This window comes from Gopherus flavomarginatus, chromosome 1 (assembly GCF_025201925.1).
Source record: "Gopherus flavomarginatus isolate rGopFla2 chromosome 1, rGopFla2.mat.asm, whole genome shotgun sequence".
NCBI classification, from domain to species: domain Eukaryota; kingdom Metazoa; phylum Chordata; order Testudines; family Testudinidae; genus Gopherus; species Gopherus flavomarginatus.
This window is the reverse complement of record NC_066617.1, coordinates 30,119,380-30,132,095: the sequence shown is the minus strand read 5'-3', so window position 1 is coordinate 30,132,095 and position 12,716 is coordinate 30,119,380. Positions and strand designations below refer to the sequence as shown.

Here is a 12,716-nt window from a genome sequence, read left to right as displayed (position 1 = left end):
TTATCTTTATTCATAGACAGGGTGATCCCCTTGATGTCAGATCATTCCTTTTCCCTTCCAATTAATTTTGATGTTTACAGTTGGTCTTTCACGGTGACCGTAAGGGTATAATTTTCAACACAGTTACATTATTCCTTAACTAGTACCCGTACACATCTCACAATGCTTATGAGTATCATTAAGTTACAAGCTTTCAGTAGAGACCTCACATGCTACGCTTCATGGATAAGTACCATGAAAATAATGTATTTGGTGTAGTGAGTTTGCCCAGGTTGAGACATAAGTTGCTTGTTAAGAAAACTGAAACCTTTGCCTGTTGGCACCAATGAGTCTCTGTCACAAAGAGATGGCCTGGATGTTAAATGTAATGGGACCAAACTGATTGGTTGCTAATATGGAAAATTGCATAGTTAGACTGAGAGAACTGAGAATATATCAGAGAAAAATAACGTCATGTGTTCTATCCACTACAATTTAGCATTCATTAAAATCTTCTACAGCAGGGATCGGCAACCTCTGGCACGTGGCGCACCACGGTAAGCACCCTGATGGGCTGGGCAAGTTTGTTTACCTGCTGCGTCCACAGGTTTGGCCAATCGCAGCTCCCACGTGCTGCAGTTCGGTGCTCCAGGCCAATGGGGGCTGCGGGAAGTGGTTCTCTCTCTCTCTCTCTCTCTCTCTCTCAAAATAAAATTGTGAAGAATTGGGCATTTAAGCCAGATAGTGTCTAAAGGCATATAAGAAGCATGGATGAATCCAGACATCTTTGAGTTCTCATGTTAAAATACTACCGTACAAAAAATTCAAATCTTTAAGAATCCGATGATTCCCCCTGAAAGAAGTAGATTGGCATCACAGGCCCATTAATAAGCTCCTCACTTTCCATCCCCAGACATCAGAATTTGATTTGCTTAATATACAACCGTTCTTCCTTCTATTTGCGCTCTAGGCATGGCGTGTACAGATACTTTAGTATGTCAATGTTAATTCATCATTTGTTCCAATATATTTTCATCTTCTGCCTTTAATGAAAATACATGACCATTTTATTTAAATTATCCTCTTTTCTTTCTCTATTTTGAAACTATCATAAGAAGTGAGTGCCTGCCTGCAAAAGTAGAGGACAACTAATTCCAACAGGCTGTCATCACAGAGAACATTTGAACTTTTTGTGAGTTCAAAGGTTTCTTCTCTTCCCCAATAACATATTCCATTGTTGGTTTCCAGTATCAGTTTTTGCCATTATTCACTTGGGTTTAACACTGCAACTACGTTTAATACCACTTGTATTATTCCAAACTTAAATCATCTGTCCAGTTCCATGAAGGAATGAATTATATTAAATCTTCCTCGATTAATATCAAATTTTTCTAAGTAGACTAAATTCAGTAAGAATTCTTCTTTGCTTCTTAGGATATCTAGCATACTTATCATGGAAATAATTGAAGGAAAGGTAGCAGCAATACATGTAAACATTATCACATCATTAAAATGCTGAGAACTACCGTAACAATATAACATTAATTCTATTATGTTAATAAAAATTGAACTACCTTGATGTGTTTAGTTTTTTTATAACTGATTTTCAATTCAGTAAAATGAGAAAATAATCACTATCAACTCATTTTTGCAAATTTTAAACTAAAATGGTTTCATTTTTTTTACCTTGCTAGCAAAAACAAACAAACAAACAAAAACACTTTAAAATTTATTTCACCATCATATGTAAATGACTAAGCAGGATACAGGCCAGGTAAGTAATTAGCAGATGAATAAAACAGGCACTTTCCAAAAGAGCTGCTTCTTTTCAATAAAGCACTGTGAAAGCATGGTTTTCCCTTTCTAGTATTTCAACTGCAGTTAGTCACAGTCCAAGTGACACACTGAGGTGCCACATATATTTATATCATGTCCAGCTGTCCTATTTTCTTCTTTATAGAGCCTCAGAGACTGCCAGAGTGCGGTACTCTTACAAGTATATGTCATCTTAAAGAACAAACTTTCTGCTAGCACTGCAAGTCACCTAACCTTGACAGCTCTATAGTTCAGGTTCATTCTAAACAGAGTATTTTCCAATTTTACAACTTCTGAATTAAAAATGTGTTACATAAGAGCGATAGATGACCTATTTATCTAGCTTTACAAGTTGCTGAAGCACAAGAGCCTGAGGCATCTGCTGAGGTATGCACAAGATCTTACAAGGCCTGCAGAAGCCTTTCCAGTCCCAGGTTTCCTACCCAGATGAATCAAAACCTCCATAACAAGGAAAGCTATTGCTCCTCAGTGAGGGCAATTTCCATGCTAAATTTCACATTTCAAATCTCCTAAGAGAAAACAATCCCAGGGTCCAAAGACATTGAAGCTTCCAAGAGCAGACACAGAATTAACCTCAGCAGGCACAGAAGCATTGAGGGGATACAGGGCAAGAAATGGACCAGACAGGACTACCCCGCTTCCCAGCAGCCTAGACCATAACTGTGCAGAGATGACTCCCCTCAGGGTCATTGGACTCATACTGCTCGTTTCACCTCACAAGTCACTTGGGTTTGGCAAAGAAAAATTCTAAGTAAGACCCAACTCCAGGCACCAATGAAATTGAAGGTGGCAGGAGCAAACATGCAAGTAGCCTCAGAGCTTTTGCAGTAGGGACAGACTGACACTGATGACACTATCAAATAGCTTTCTACAGTTTTTGCTCTGGATAGTCTCTCCCCTTGCTGATTGACTGACTACTCCAACTTCCTCTAGCTCCCATCCTTACAGCCTCATTTCACCTTCCTTGCCTTCTCCCCTTCTCCCTCTTCAATCCTGCTTTGTCCTTCTACCCTTTTCAGTATTCCCCACTCCCTCATCTTTGTCTTCTAATTCCCTCCTAACAAAACCCGAGTCCATTATGTTTTTTTAAATTGTGGAAGTGTCATGATGTTTACTGCTATCAAACTGCTCCCTCTACTTGTATGTTCCATCCTTTTCCCCCACCGTGTCTGTCTTGTCTATTTTTAGACTGTTAGCTCTTCAAGGCCAGGACTGTCTGTTACTCTGTTTACCCAGTGCACAGCACAAGAGGGTCCATTCTTGGTCAGTAACTAGACACTATTGTAATAAAAAATACCAACCAAATGTTCCAGTTGTAGGCCCATTTTGTAAAAAGTCAAGAATTTGAGGGAATGGGAAGCGCTCAGTGGTTTGAGCATTGGCCTGCTAAACCCAGGGTTGTGAGTTCAATCCTTGAGGGAGTAAAAATCTGGGGATTAGTCCTGCTTTGAGCAGCAGGTTGGACTAGATGACCTCCTGAGGTCCCTTCCAATTCTATGAAACATGTATTTTTCACTCTCCGCCTGTTCAAAAAAGCAGCTAAATCACTTTCCTCTTGAACCTTAAAATAATTCACTTTCTGGCAGAGACCAAGAATAGAAAATTCCAGCCCAAGAAGCGAAAATTTCAGAAAGTTATGAACAACCTAAAACAGGCTTTAGAATGTAAATCATTGTGCAACATAACTAAGCTAAGTCATACTAGCATTCCACTATATCACATTTATACACATACTGTGTGCATGTGCGTATGCACAAAGATACATTATTTATCTCACTGAATTTTAAGTATTAAAATTCAGGAATAATTACATCTTCCTGTTTCCCCTATATAACTGCCCTCCATGAACAAATGGAACACTGATAGCATATTAGTATATTCACATTATGTTAACAGAACAGCTATTAAATAATAAATGCCTTATATTGTTATCAGCAGGTGCTTCAACAATTAATCTCTGGCTGTTTAATTTCTAGCTCTGCTAAGCAAAGGAACTAAAACATATGCAGTCTACTAAAATAGTATGGAATATCTCTTAATTATGAGAGAAACATCACAAACAACTTGTCCATTGTAGTGGTGAGTACCAGGCTTTGAAAAGAAGTAGTAGAAGCCTGATGTAGATTTCTTTCTGTGGCACTTTCTTAAAAGTCACTAAATCTGCAGAGTTCAGACCCTTAAGATTAGTTAGTCCTGGCAAAGTATGTCTCAAGGTGATTGGAATCCATATTTTAAAAAATAATGATTTTTTTCCCACTGGGGCGGGCTAGCATTTCCTAAAAGTATTAATCAACTTAAAATTATTGAATTCTATGAAGTTGCAGTAGGTGGAATATTCATATCGCTTTTCCATCTGCAAGAGCATTTTGAATATCACAATGTACCAAAAGATGCCTCAACAAAAAAAAATTGCATTTCAAGATTACTCCACTTATTTTAAAATGTCTTTGTAAAGTGTATGGATGTCAGCAACAGCCCTCATACAATGTCTCCTTATATTTTACAAATACACTGTTTAAAAATATGCTATACCAATTCTATCACCAGTGAGCATTTAAGAATAAAAATAAGAAATATCACCCTTCATGACTTTTTTTGTTTCAAAAATAACTACTCCATGATTATTATAATAAGGCTGGTCCTGCAAATTCTAGGTATATACTGCATGTTACTGTAAAATAACCACATGGGTTGTAACAGGAATCCTTACTAGTGCTTCTTTTATTTTTTTTAATGGGCCTAATTTTCTTGAAGCCTTCCAGTTCTTTTCTCAACTCCTTACCTAGTCAAAACTCCCAGGATTATATTAGAGACAGTTAATGCACACATTATTAACACAATAAACCATTCTGGGCCCTGTGAAGTCCTTACAGTCTAATCCGTCCACAGGCTTCTATGCAAGTGCACTAAATGTCACATTTGTTTAAGAAAGAGAAAAAGCTGTTTTTGTCAGTTATCACTTTTCTAAATGATATAACTCCATTTTCTCTTTATAATGGACAAAAGCACACTATGCATTAACGGCCCACAAGAGTTGGTATGGTTTTTTAAAATGTTGTTTTTCAGATATAGGCATGTAGAAAAAAAAAGTGTCCTGAACCATTGTTTTCCTTCCAATGTTATAATATAAAAGTAATTGCTGATTTTTTCCCTCTACAATATTAACTCACTCTTTTCTATTGAATTGAACTCATCTATTAAAATACAAAGCTGTCACTCCTTTGCTAGTCAGCTTTCATTAATTAAAAAGTCAACTATTGATAAAAAAAGTTACAGTATACCCTTGCCAACCATCACACACTACAGGTAGCACCAAAAATATCTTTCCTCACTTTTAGTGAATGCTCCTGTTTGCTAACAGTTCATTAGCTTGATAAAATATACAATATTGAAATACATGAAATATTATCACGTATTTAAAACTACAAATGCAAACATAAAATAAACTAGGTATTGTGATGCATTATCCTTCTTTAATGTGTGTGTCACTTACCACAGGCACCAGTCCTGCAAATATACATGCATGTGACTTTGCATTTATTTTATGCCGTTCCCACATTTCAGTTTCCAATATGGCAAAGACTTTTGTGCTGACCATAGCATAGCTGAAGTTGCCAGGGAAGAACCTAGAGGTTTTCGAAGCAGGATAGGCAACATGTGTGTCAGTGTGCTTATCCCACACTCCCAAATTATCTGTTTCGGTTAAAATGATCAATCGTAAAATAGTTCATAGCAGAAAGTGTCAGTATTGTTTTCTTTAGGTTTCAAATTTAACTCACTGAGATAATGGAGCTAGTTCAGCTCTCCAGTGTTGCCAGCTCACAATTTTATAGGTCTCATGATAACTGGAGATTTTCTTAAAGCATCAGCTTGTCAATTCACTTTTTTTTTTTTTTTTTAATGAAAGCTAAGTTTCTCAACTTCATGGCTGTGGAGAAACGTTTGAAAACAGGAAACCCAAAGACTATGAACCCAGACAACAAATAAAAATAACCCCAAAGTTAATTTTTTTAATGTCATCATTTTGGGAAGGCCAACTCATGATTTCTAAATGCTCGGGCTTGACAATATTGCATCTCAAAGCTTGCAGGCCAACTCAGAGAAACGACATTAGTTTACAATCCTTTGATATTTTCTTTGCACCCTTCACCACCAGAAACATTCCGTTTTTTTCCTTCTTTTTTTTTTTTTTAAAGTAAGCTTAGATTCTTGACCAATTCTGTAACAATGGGAGAATTCTATGGCAAATTCTGTGACCCTGGAATTGCAGGATGCCTTAAGTCTTAACAACAGTCATTGTACATACAGTATTTTTTTTCAGCAAGCCAGATAACTAACTTAGAGAAACTTAAGTTAGTTATCTGTGAACACATATAATTGTTACAACATACTTAATATAATAGCCATAATCATCATTATGTTTCAATAGTTATATAGGCCAATGAAAACATGCAACTTTATTAAATCTACCTGATGCCCGTCTAGTGAACCGGTTTATCACTGGAGCTAAAAGAAAAATAGAAAGACATAATTAGATTTTATTAATGGTTTAAAGACAGAACTTTAAAAAATAACACTGTATAAAAATAGTATTATTTTGTTTAACAATTCTCTGTAGATTTTCAGAGAAACATGCTAGTTGTCCTCTAAATCTAAATATTTGAACACAAAGTCGCAAAAGGTGTTATGGTCAGTTATCACTTACATTTAAAGAAATTAAGATTTAAAATATCATTTTCACTCTCTTTTTAAGTATTACTATATGCATGTACTTACTGCCAGGTCTCATGATGAAATAGTTTATATCTGCATCAGTTACTTAAATAATTAGGACTGCAAGAAGCCAACGTCTACAAACGATGCAAACTTGGATGCAAACATTTAATAGAGTGAATTTTATTTTAATTTTACAAAATGTATAGATCTAGATATCAGTTAACTTAAAGATACTCTTGCATAAAAAAGGACCAACCTGAAATGCCACTTGAGGAATCAAAAGTTATACAGGTCAGTAACTGTTCACGTAAGACAAGAACAACGCCAAAAAAACCTCCATGTGTAGCTCCAAGGCATCAGTGACTCACAAACTACCTATAAATGTGCCCTATACACACTGAGAAAACAGAGATTCCCAGCTTGTTTCTAATCCTGACGGACTGCAAGATATATACAATTTTGACTACTTTCTTGCGGAGGGGGGTACCCTCCACTTCAATTCCTGCCTAGTGTTACCAGCATACTCAAGTACTGCTAGAGCTAGAAACCAATGATCTATATATTATACCATCAAAATGCATACTAGAATCTGATTTCAAATGATAATAAATTATCTCTAACCCTAGCAGGTTAAGAGATCAATTGTTAAAATCTTAATAGAACTGAAAGAGAGACGAAGATGATAATCAGAATGATGTATTTTAAAGTGTGGGAGTCACCTACTTTTATAACAATAATAATATAAGAAGGAATATTTATAACTGTATAAAACCCTCTCAATCATTCTGTATGAACATTAAATGAAGAAAATATTGAATTTTTTTCTTCACTTATTTTCACTTGGGCTTATATAGCATTTCTTGAACGTAGACATATGCACATAGAACTAAGAACTGCTTAAGAAATAGGAAAGTCTGAATCCCATGAAGCTGCTAACAGCCTCTCAAACTCTGTTATGAGAGGGAACAAGAGCAGAGTTACACATTCTGATTCAAATTCACAGATGGTAGTGGAAGATCCTAATAGCCAGAAGCATACCAGGAGACTAGACTGCAGTGATGCAAAGGGACCACAATTCCATTACAAGGAAAAACAGCCTGTCAGGAACCAACCAACACAGGTGGGAGTGTATACAATATCCATAGTCTCAGAGCCTTCTCTCAGTCATTCCCACTGGCAAACAGTAAATCTAGCCCCACAACAGCAGAAACCTTTGTGGGGGGCAGAGGATGAAATAATGACAGCTTTTTGCAGAGGTGAATCTCATCTTGGGTGTAATGGATTTGGCAGGCATCACTGGGCCAGGTTCAGACTTCCACCTGCGCAATGTAAAGAAAATTTTGTGGCTCTGTTTTAAAAAATAATGCAAAAATAAAGTTGAAGTGGCATAATGGTTCCAAGTTATGTCATAGCTAACCTATGAAACCACATGCTTGTGTTTTTCTTGCTCTTATCTTCCCTTCCTTCTTCCCTCCTTTTGTTAGTCACACTAACTTGTTATACCTTTTCTTGATTTAGATTGTCAGCTCCTCATGACAAACTATCACTACATGTTTGTACAGCAGCTGGCACAATGGGGTTCTTATCCTGACTGGGGCATCTAGGTGAAATAATAACAAGTCCTCCTCCAGAAAGGTGACACACGCTTTCCAGAGCAGTACATTTCTCCAAGACAGGATCCTCTGGGCAGGAAGTGATGTCACACGAATGCATCTCTGAACTCAGTCTTCGTTAACCAAGGACAACGAATGTGAGTGGGGTGCAGTAGTGGGAGAGGGGAGGGGCACTGTTGGAATTATTAATAATATTTAAGGCCCTACTTAATTTGTGACATTGAGGAAACTGCAGTTCCTGAAATATTAGGCTTCCACCACAATTTTGATGGCGGAAACACTCCAGCTCTCAGCCCCAGGCAGACGACAGCGGGAGCCTCCCTGGGTCTCAGCCCCAGGCTGTTGCTGTTAACCCTTTTCCAAATTACCACAAATAATAACATCCATTATTACTTTTCCATGGCTTGTCCACAACTCAGCTGCTATTTTTTTGACAATCATCTCGCGATTCAAGTAGGGGCTTAATAAAATTAGTAATATTAATATGGAAAATCACCCAACACCAATTTAACCATAAAGGAATTTATCAAATCCAAAGGCCAAATGGCACTTCATGCAGTTGCCTCAAAAGCTTACCTAATAAGCAATTTACTACACCCAAACAGTAACAAAATGTTTATAAGCATTTTATCAAGATTCTAGCAAACAGACTAAACCAGGGCTGCTTCGACCCATATTGGTTGGCTCCAGTTCGGTCAGACAGGTATTACCAATGAACCTGTTAAGAGCTGACTTCTTATACCCTTTAATAAACAACTGATGTAATTTCCAATTACTGACTTCAGCTAAAAACAATGAGAGAATTCATCCTTATTTCCAGTCTTAACCCAGATAAGATTTACAACCGTCTTTCTTTTCAAGACCTTTCCTCTGTATCTCTTCCCCTCCTTTCTGAGGACCAACAACTTTTTCATTGAACCTGAGTTCACACAGGAGATAAACACTAGCTGTGGGTGGGCAAGGGCTGTATTGGCTCATTTTAAGACAGATACTCTTTGTTTAATTTAAAACCATCTGCAGTTACCCCTATCGGTCAGAGGCCTATTTTTTAGAAACTGCCCTTTACAGTAGAACCTCACAGCTATGGACACCTTGGGAATGGAGGTTGTCTGTAACTCTGAAATGTTCGTAACTTTGAACAAAGTGCAGTTGGGGCTCCAGATCCAGCAGATGACACTCCAGGCCACAATTCAGCAACAGCTGAGCAACCTAGTCAGCCCCGGCATGAGGTTGCTCGTGTGTGTGTGTGTGTGTGTGTGTGTGTGTGTGTGTGTGTGTGTGTGTGTGTGTAAGAGAGAGAGAAAGAAAGAGGGAGAGAGACCAGCATGTGCCCCTCCCAGCCAGGGGAGGGGGGCTAAAAACAGCACACCCCTCTCCCAGTGGAATGGGTGGGGGAGGGTGAAAGCTGCTAAGACCCCAGCTCTGCTCCGGCTCTGCTGGCTCCAGCTGCCTTGAGCAGGCAGCCCCAGGGTCTTCCTGTAAGTGGCTGCCCCATAAGTAGGGTTGCCAATCCTCCTGGTTTGGCCAGGAAATCAGGCTCAATCTCCTGGAGGCTACTGAAGCCAATTCAGGAGATTTTAGGCTGCTAAAAGTCCGGCGGCATAGCAGAGTTAAGGCAGGTCTCTACCTGCCCTGGCTCCACGCCATTCCTGGAAGCTGTGACGTGTCCAGCAGTGGCTCCTAGGTGGAAGTGCAGCCAAGGGGTCTCTGCGCACTGCCACTACCCCGAGCGCTGACTCCGCAGCTCCCATTGGCCGAGAACAGGGAACAGCGGCCCAATGGGAGCTTCAGGGGTGGTGCTTGCAGGCAAGGGCAGCGCACAGAGCTACCTGGCCGCTTGTGAGCCTAGGAGCTGCTGCTGGACATGCCACCGCTTGCCTTAGGTGGCTTGTGGGAGCCACCTAAGGTAAATGCCGCCGGGCGAGAGCCTGCACCCTGAACCCTCTCCCACATCCCAACCCCAATCCCAGCCCTGAATTTCCTCCTGCACCCAAACTCCCTGCCAGAGCCCTCACCCCAAGCCCCCTGCCCCAGGTTGGAACCCCCTCCCGCACACAAACTCCCTCCCAGAGCCCGCACCCCAAGCCCCCTCCCAAACACCAACCCTCTGCCCCGCCCTGAGTTTCCTCTTGCACCCCAAACACCCTCCCACACCCAACCCCCTGTCCCAGCCTGGTGAAAGTGAGTGAGGGTGGGAGAGAGCATGCAATGGAGGGAGGGAGGCTGGAGTGAGCGGGGGAGTGTGGCCTCTGAGAATGGGCAGGGCAGGGCCTTGTGGAAGAGGCGAGGCAAGGATGTTTGGGTTTGTCCAATTAGACAGCTGGCAACCCCACTCGCAAGATGGGGGTGGGATGGGCGCAGGCAGCCCAGATGAGCCTACCTTTAAGATGCAATACAGGCACAGTATAGTACTTGCTGCTTCTTTTTAATCTCTGCTGCTGCCTGATTGGCTACTTCCAGTTTTACATGGTGTCCAGTTCACCAGTCAGTCTGTAACTCTGGTGTTCGTATCTTTGAGGTTCTACTGTATTTCATTAGTTATTCTTTGGACCAGATATCCTCCCTACATTATTTCTTTTGGCCCTACAACTCATTATTTTCAAGGCCTTTCTTCTACTTGCTAGTCAGGGTCTTTCTTTACAACACATATACGTTTCCTTAACCAATAAGCTAACTTTAATCTTTTAATTTTATACTTAACCTAAAAGCACACTAAAGGAACTTTTGTTTGTTGGACTCTCTCACCACGAGGTGAGAACCTGTGGCAAAAGACATTGCCCAACGTACTCAGGAGTGGGTGTTTTGCTCATGGTCATATGCTTCTAAATCATGCTTGCAGCATTTCCCAAATTAATGCTCGGTTACTTTCCCCTTTTTATTAAAAGTTTCTTTTCTACATAGACTCAATGCTTCTGAGAAGAGAAGTAATGCCTCTTATCCCTGGTCTACACCATGAGTTTAGGTCGAATTTAGCAGCATTAGATCAACTTAATCCTGCACCCGTCCACAGAACGAAGCCATTTTTGTCAACTTAAAGGGCTCTTAAAATCTATTTCTGTACTCCTCCCCGATGAGGGGATTAGCGCTGAAATCGACTCTGCTGGGTCAAATTTGGGGTAGTGTGGATGCAATTTGACAGTATTGCCCTCCGGGAGCTATCCCAGAGTGCTCCATTGTGACCGCTCTGGACAGCACTCTCAACTCAGATGCCTGGCCAGGTAGACAGGAAAAGTCCTGCAAACTTTTGAATGAGCTCCAGCATGGACCGAATGGGAGGTTCTGCATCTGATCGCTGTGTGGGGAGACAAATCCGTGCTATCCGAACTCTGTTCCAAAAGATGAAATACCGGAATATTTGAAAAAATCTCCAGGGACGGAGGTTATAACAGGGACCTGCAGCAGTACCATGTGAAACTTAAGGAGCTCAGGCAAGACTAAACAAAGAACCAGAGAGGCAAACAGCCACTCCGGGTCAGAGCCCCAGACATGCCGCTTCTATGATGAGCTGCATGCCATTCTAGGGGGTGCCCCTACAGCTACCCCACCCCTGTGCTTCCCTCCTTCCACACCCCTCCTGGGTTACGTTGGCAGTTACCCCCCAGTTGTGTGATGAATTAGTAAAGAATGCATGAATTTGAAACGACAATAACTTTATTGCCTCTGCAAGCGGAGATCAAAGAGGGGAGGGGAGGATGGTTGGCTTACAAGGAAGTAGAGTGAATCAAGGGGGTGGGTTTTCATCAAGGAGAAACAAACAGAACTTTCACACCGTAGCCTGGCCAGTCATGAAACTGGTTTTCAAAGCTTCTCTGATGCACAGCGCGCCCTGCTGTGCTCTTCTTACCGCTCTGGTGTTTGGCTGTACATAATCAGCAGTCTGGCGATTTGCCTCAACCTCCCACCCCGCCATAAACTTCTCCCCCTTACTCTCACCGATACTGTGGAGCACACAGCAAGCAGTAATAATGATGGGAATATTAGTTTTGCTGACGTCTAACTGAGTCAGTAAACTGTGCCAGAGAGCTTTTAAACTTCCAAAGGCACATTCTACCACCATTATGCACTTGCTCAGCCTATAGTTGAACTGCTCCTTAATACTGTCCAGGTTTCATGAGCCATGGGAGCAAGGGGTAGGCTGGGGTAGGTGAGACCAGGCAATGCTGCAGACTGGGAGAGCAGTCTGAGCCAGAAGCCTCCAGCTGGCATGATATTCCAGGCAGGACTGAATCTCCATTAGACTAAACTTAAAAAAGAGAATGACCTGGAGTCATTCCCATTTTTGTCCAGGCGCCCCTGACCGACCTCACCGAGGCCGTCCAGGAGCAACCACGTCTGCCTAGGCGCCCTCGACCAACCTAATCAAGGTCGGCCAGGAGCACCCATGGGACCACGACAACGGTTAACAGTTGTACTGCACTGTCTGCCATCTTCAAGGCAAGGCAAGGGGATGTTGCACTGTAGCACTGCAGTACCAAGTCTGCCAGCAGCACCCAGGAGACATACAGTCAGGGCCAGCTCCAGGCACCAGCTTATCAAGCAGGTGCTTGGGGCGGCAACTCTGAAGCGGGGCAG

At 41.2% G+C, this 12,716-nt stretch overlaps 1 protein-coding gene across 3 annotated transcripts in view; it reads right to left on the bottom strand.

Moving 5' to 3' along the window:
• PRKAR2B (protein kinase cAMP-dependent type II regulatory subunit beta) overlaps positions 1–12,716 on the bottom strand; it is a 191,287-nt gene that overhangs the window by 105,997 nt on the left and 72,574 nt on the right. For all 3 annotated transcript variants that reach the window (XM_050926035.1, XM_050926036.1, XM_050926037.1), the window contains exon 2: positions 6,286–6,321. In XM_050926035.1, coding sequence (XP_050781992.1) covers positions 6,286–6,321 — 36 coding nt within the window. The remainder of the gene's footprint in view (positions 1–6,285; positions 6,322–12,716) is intronic.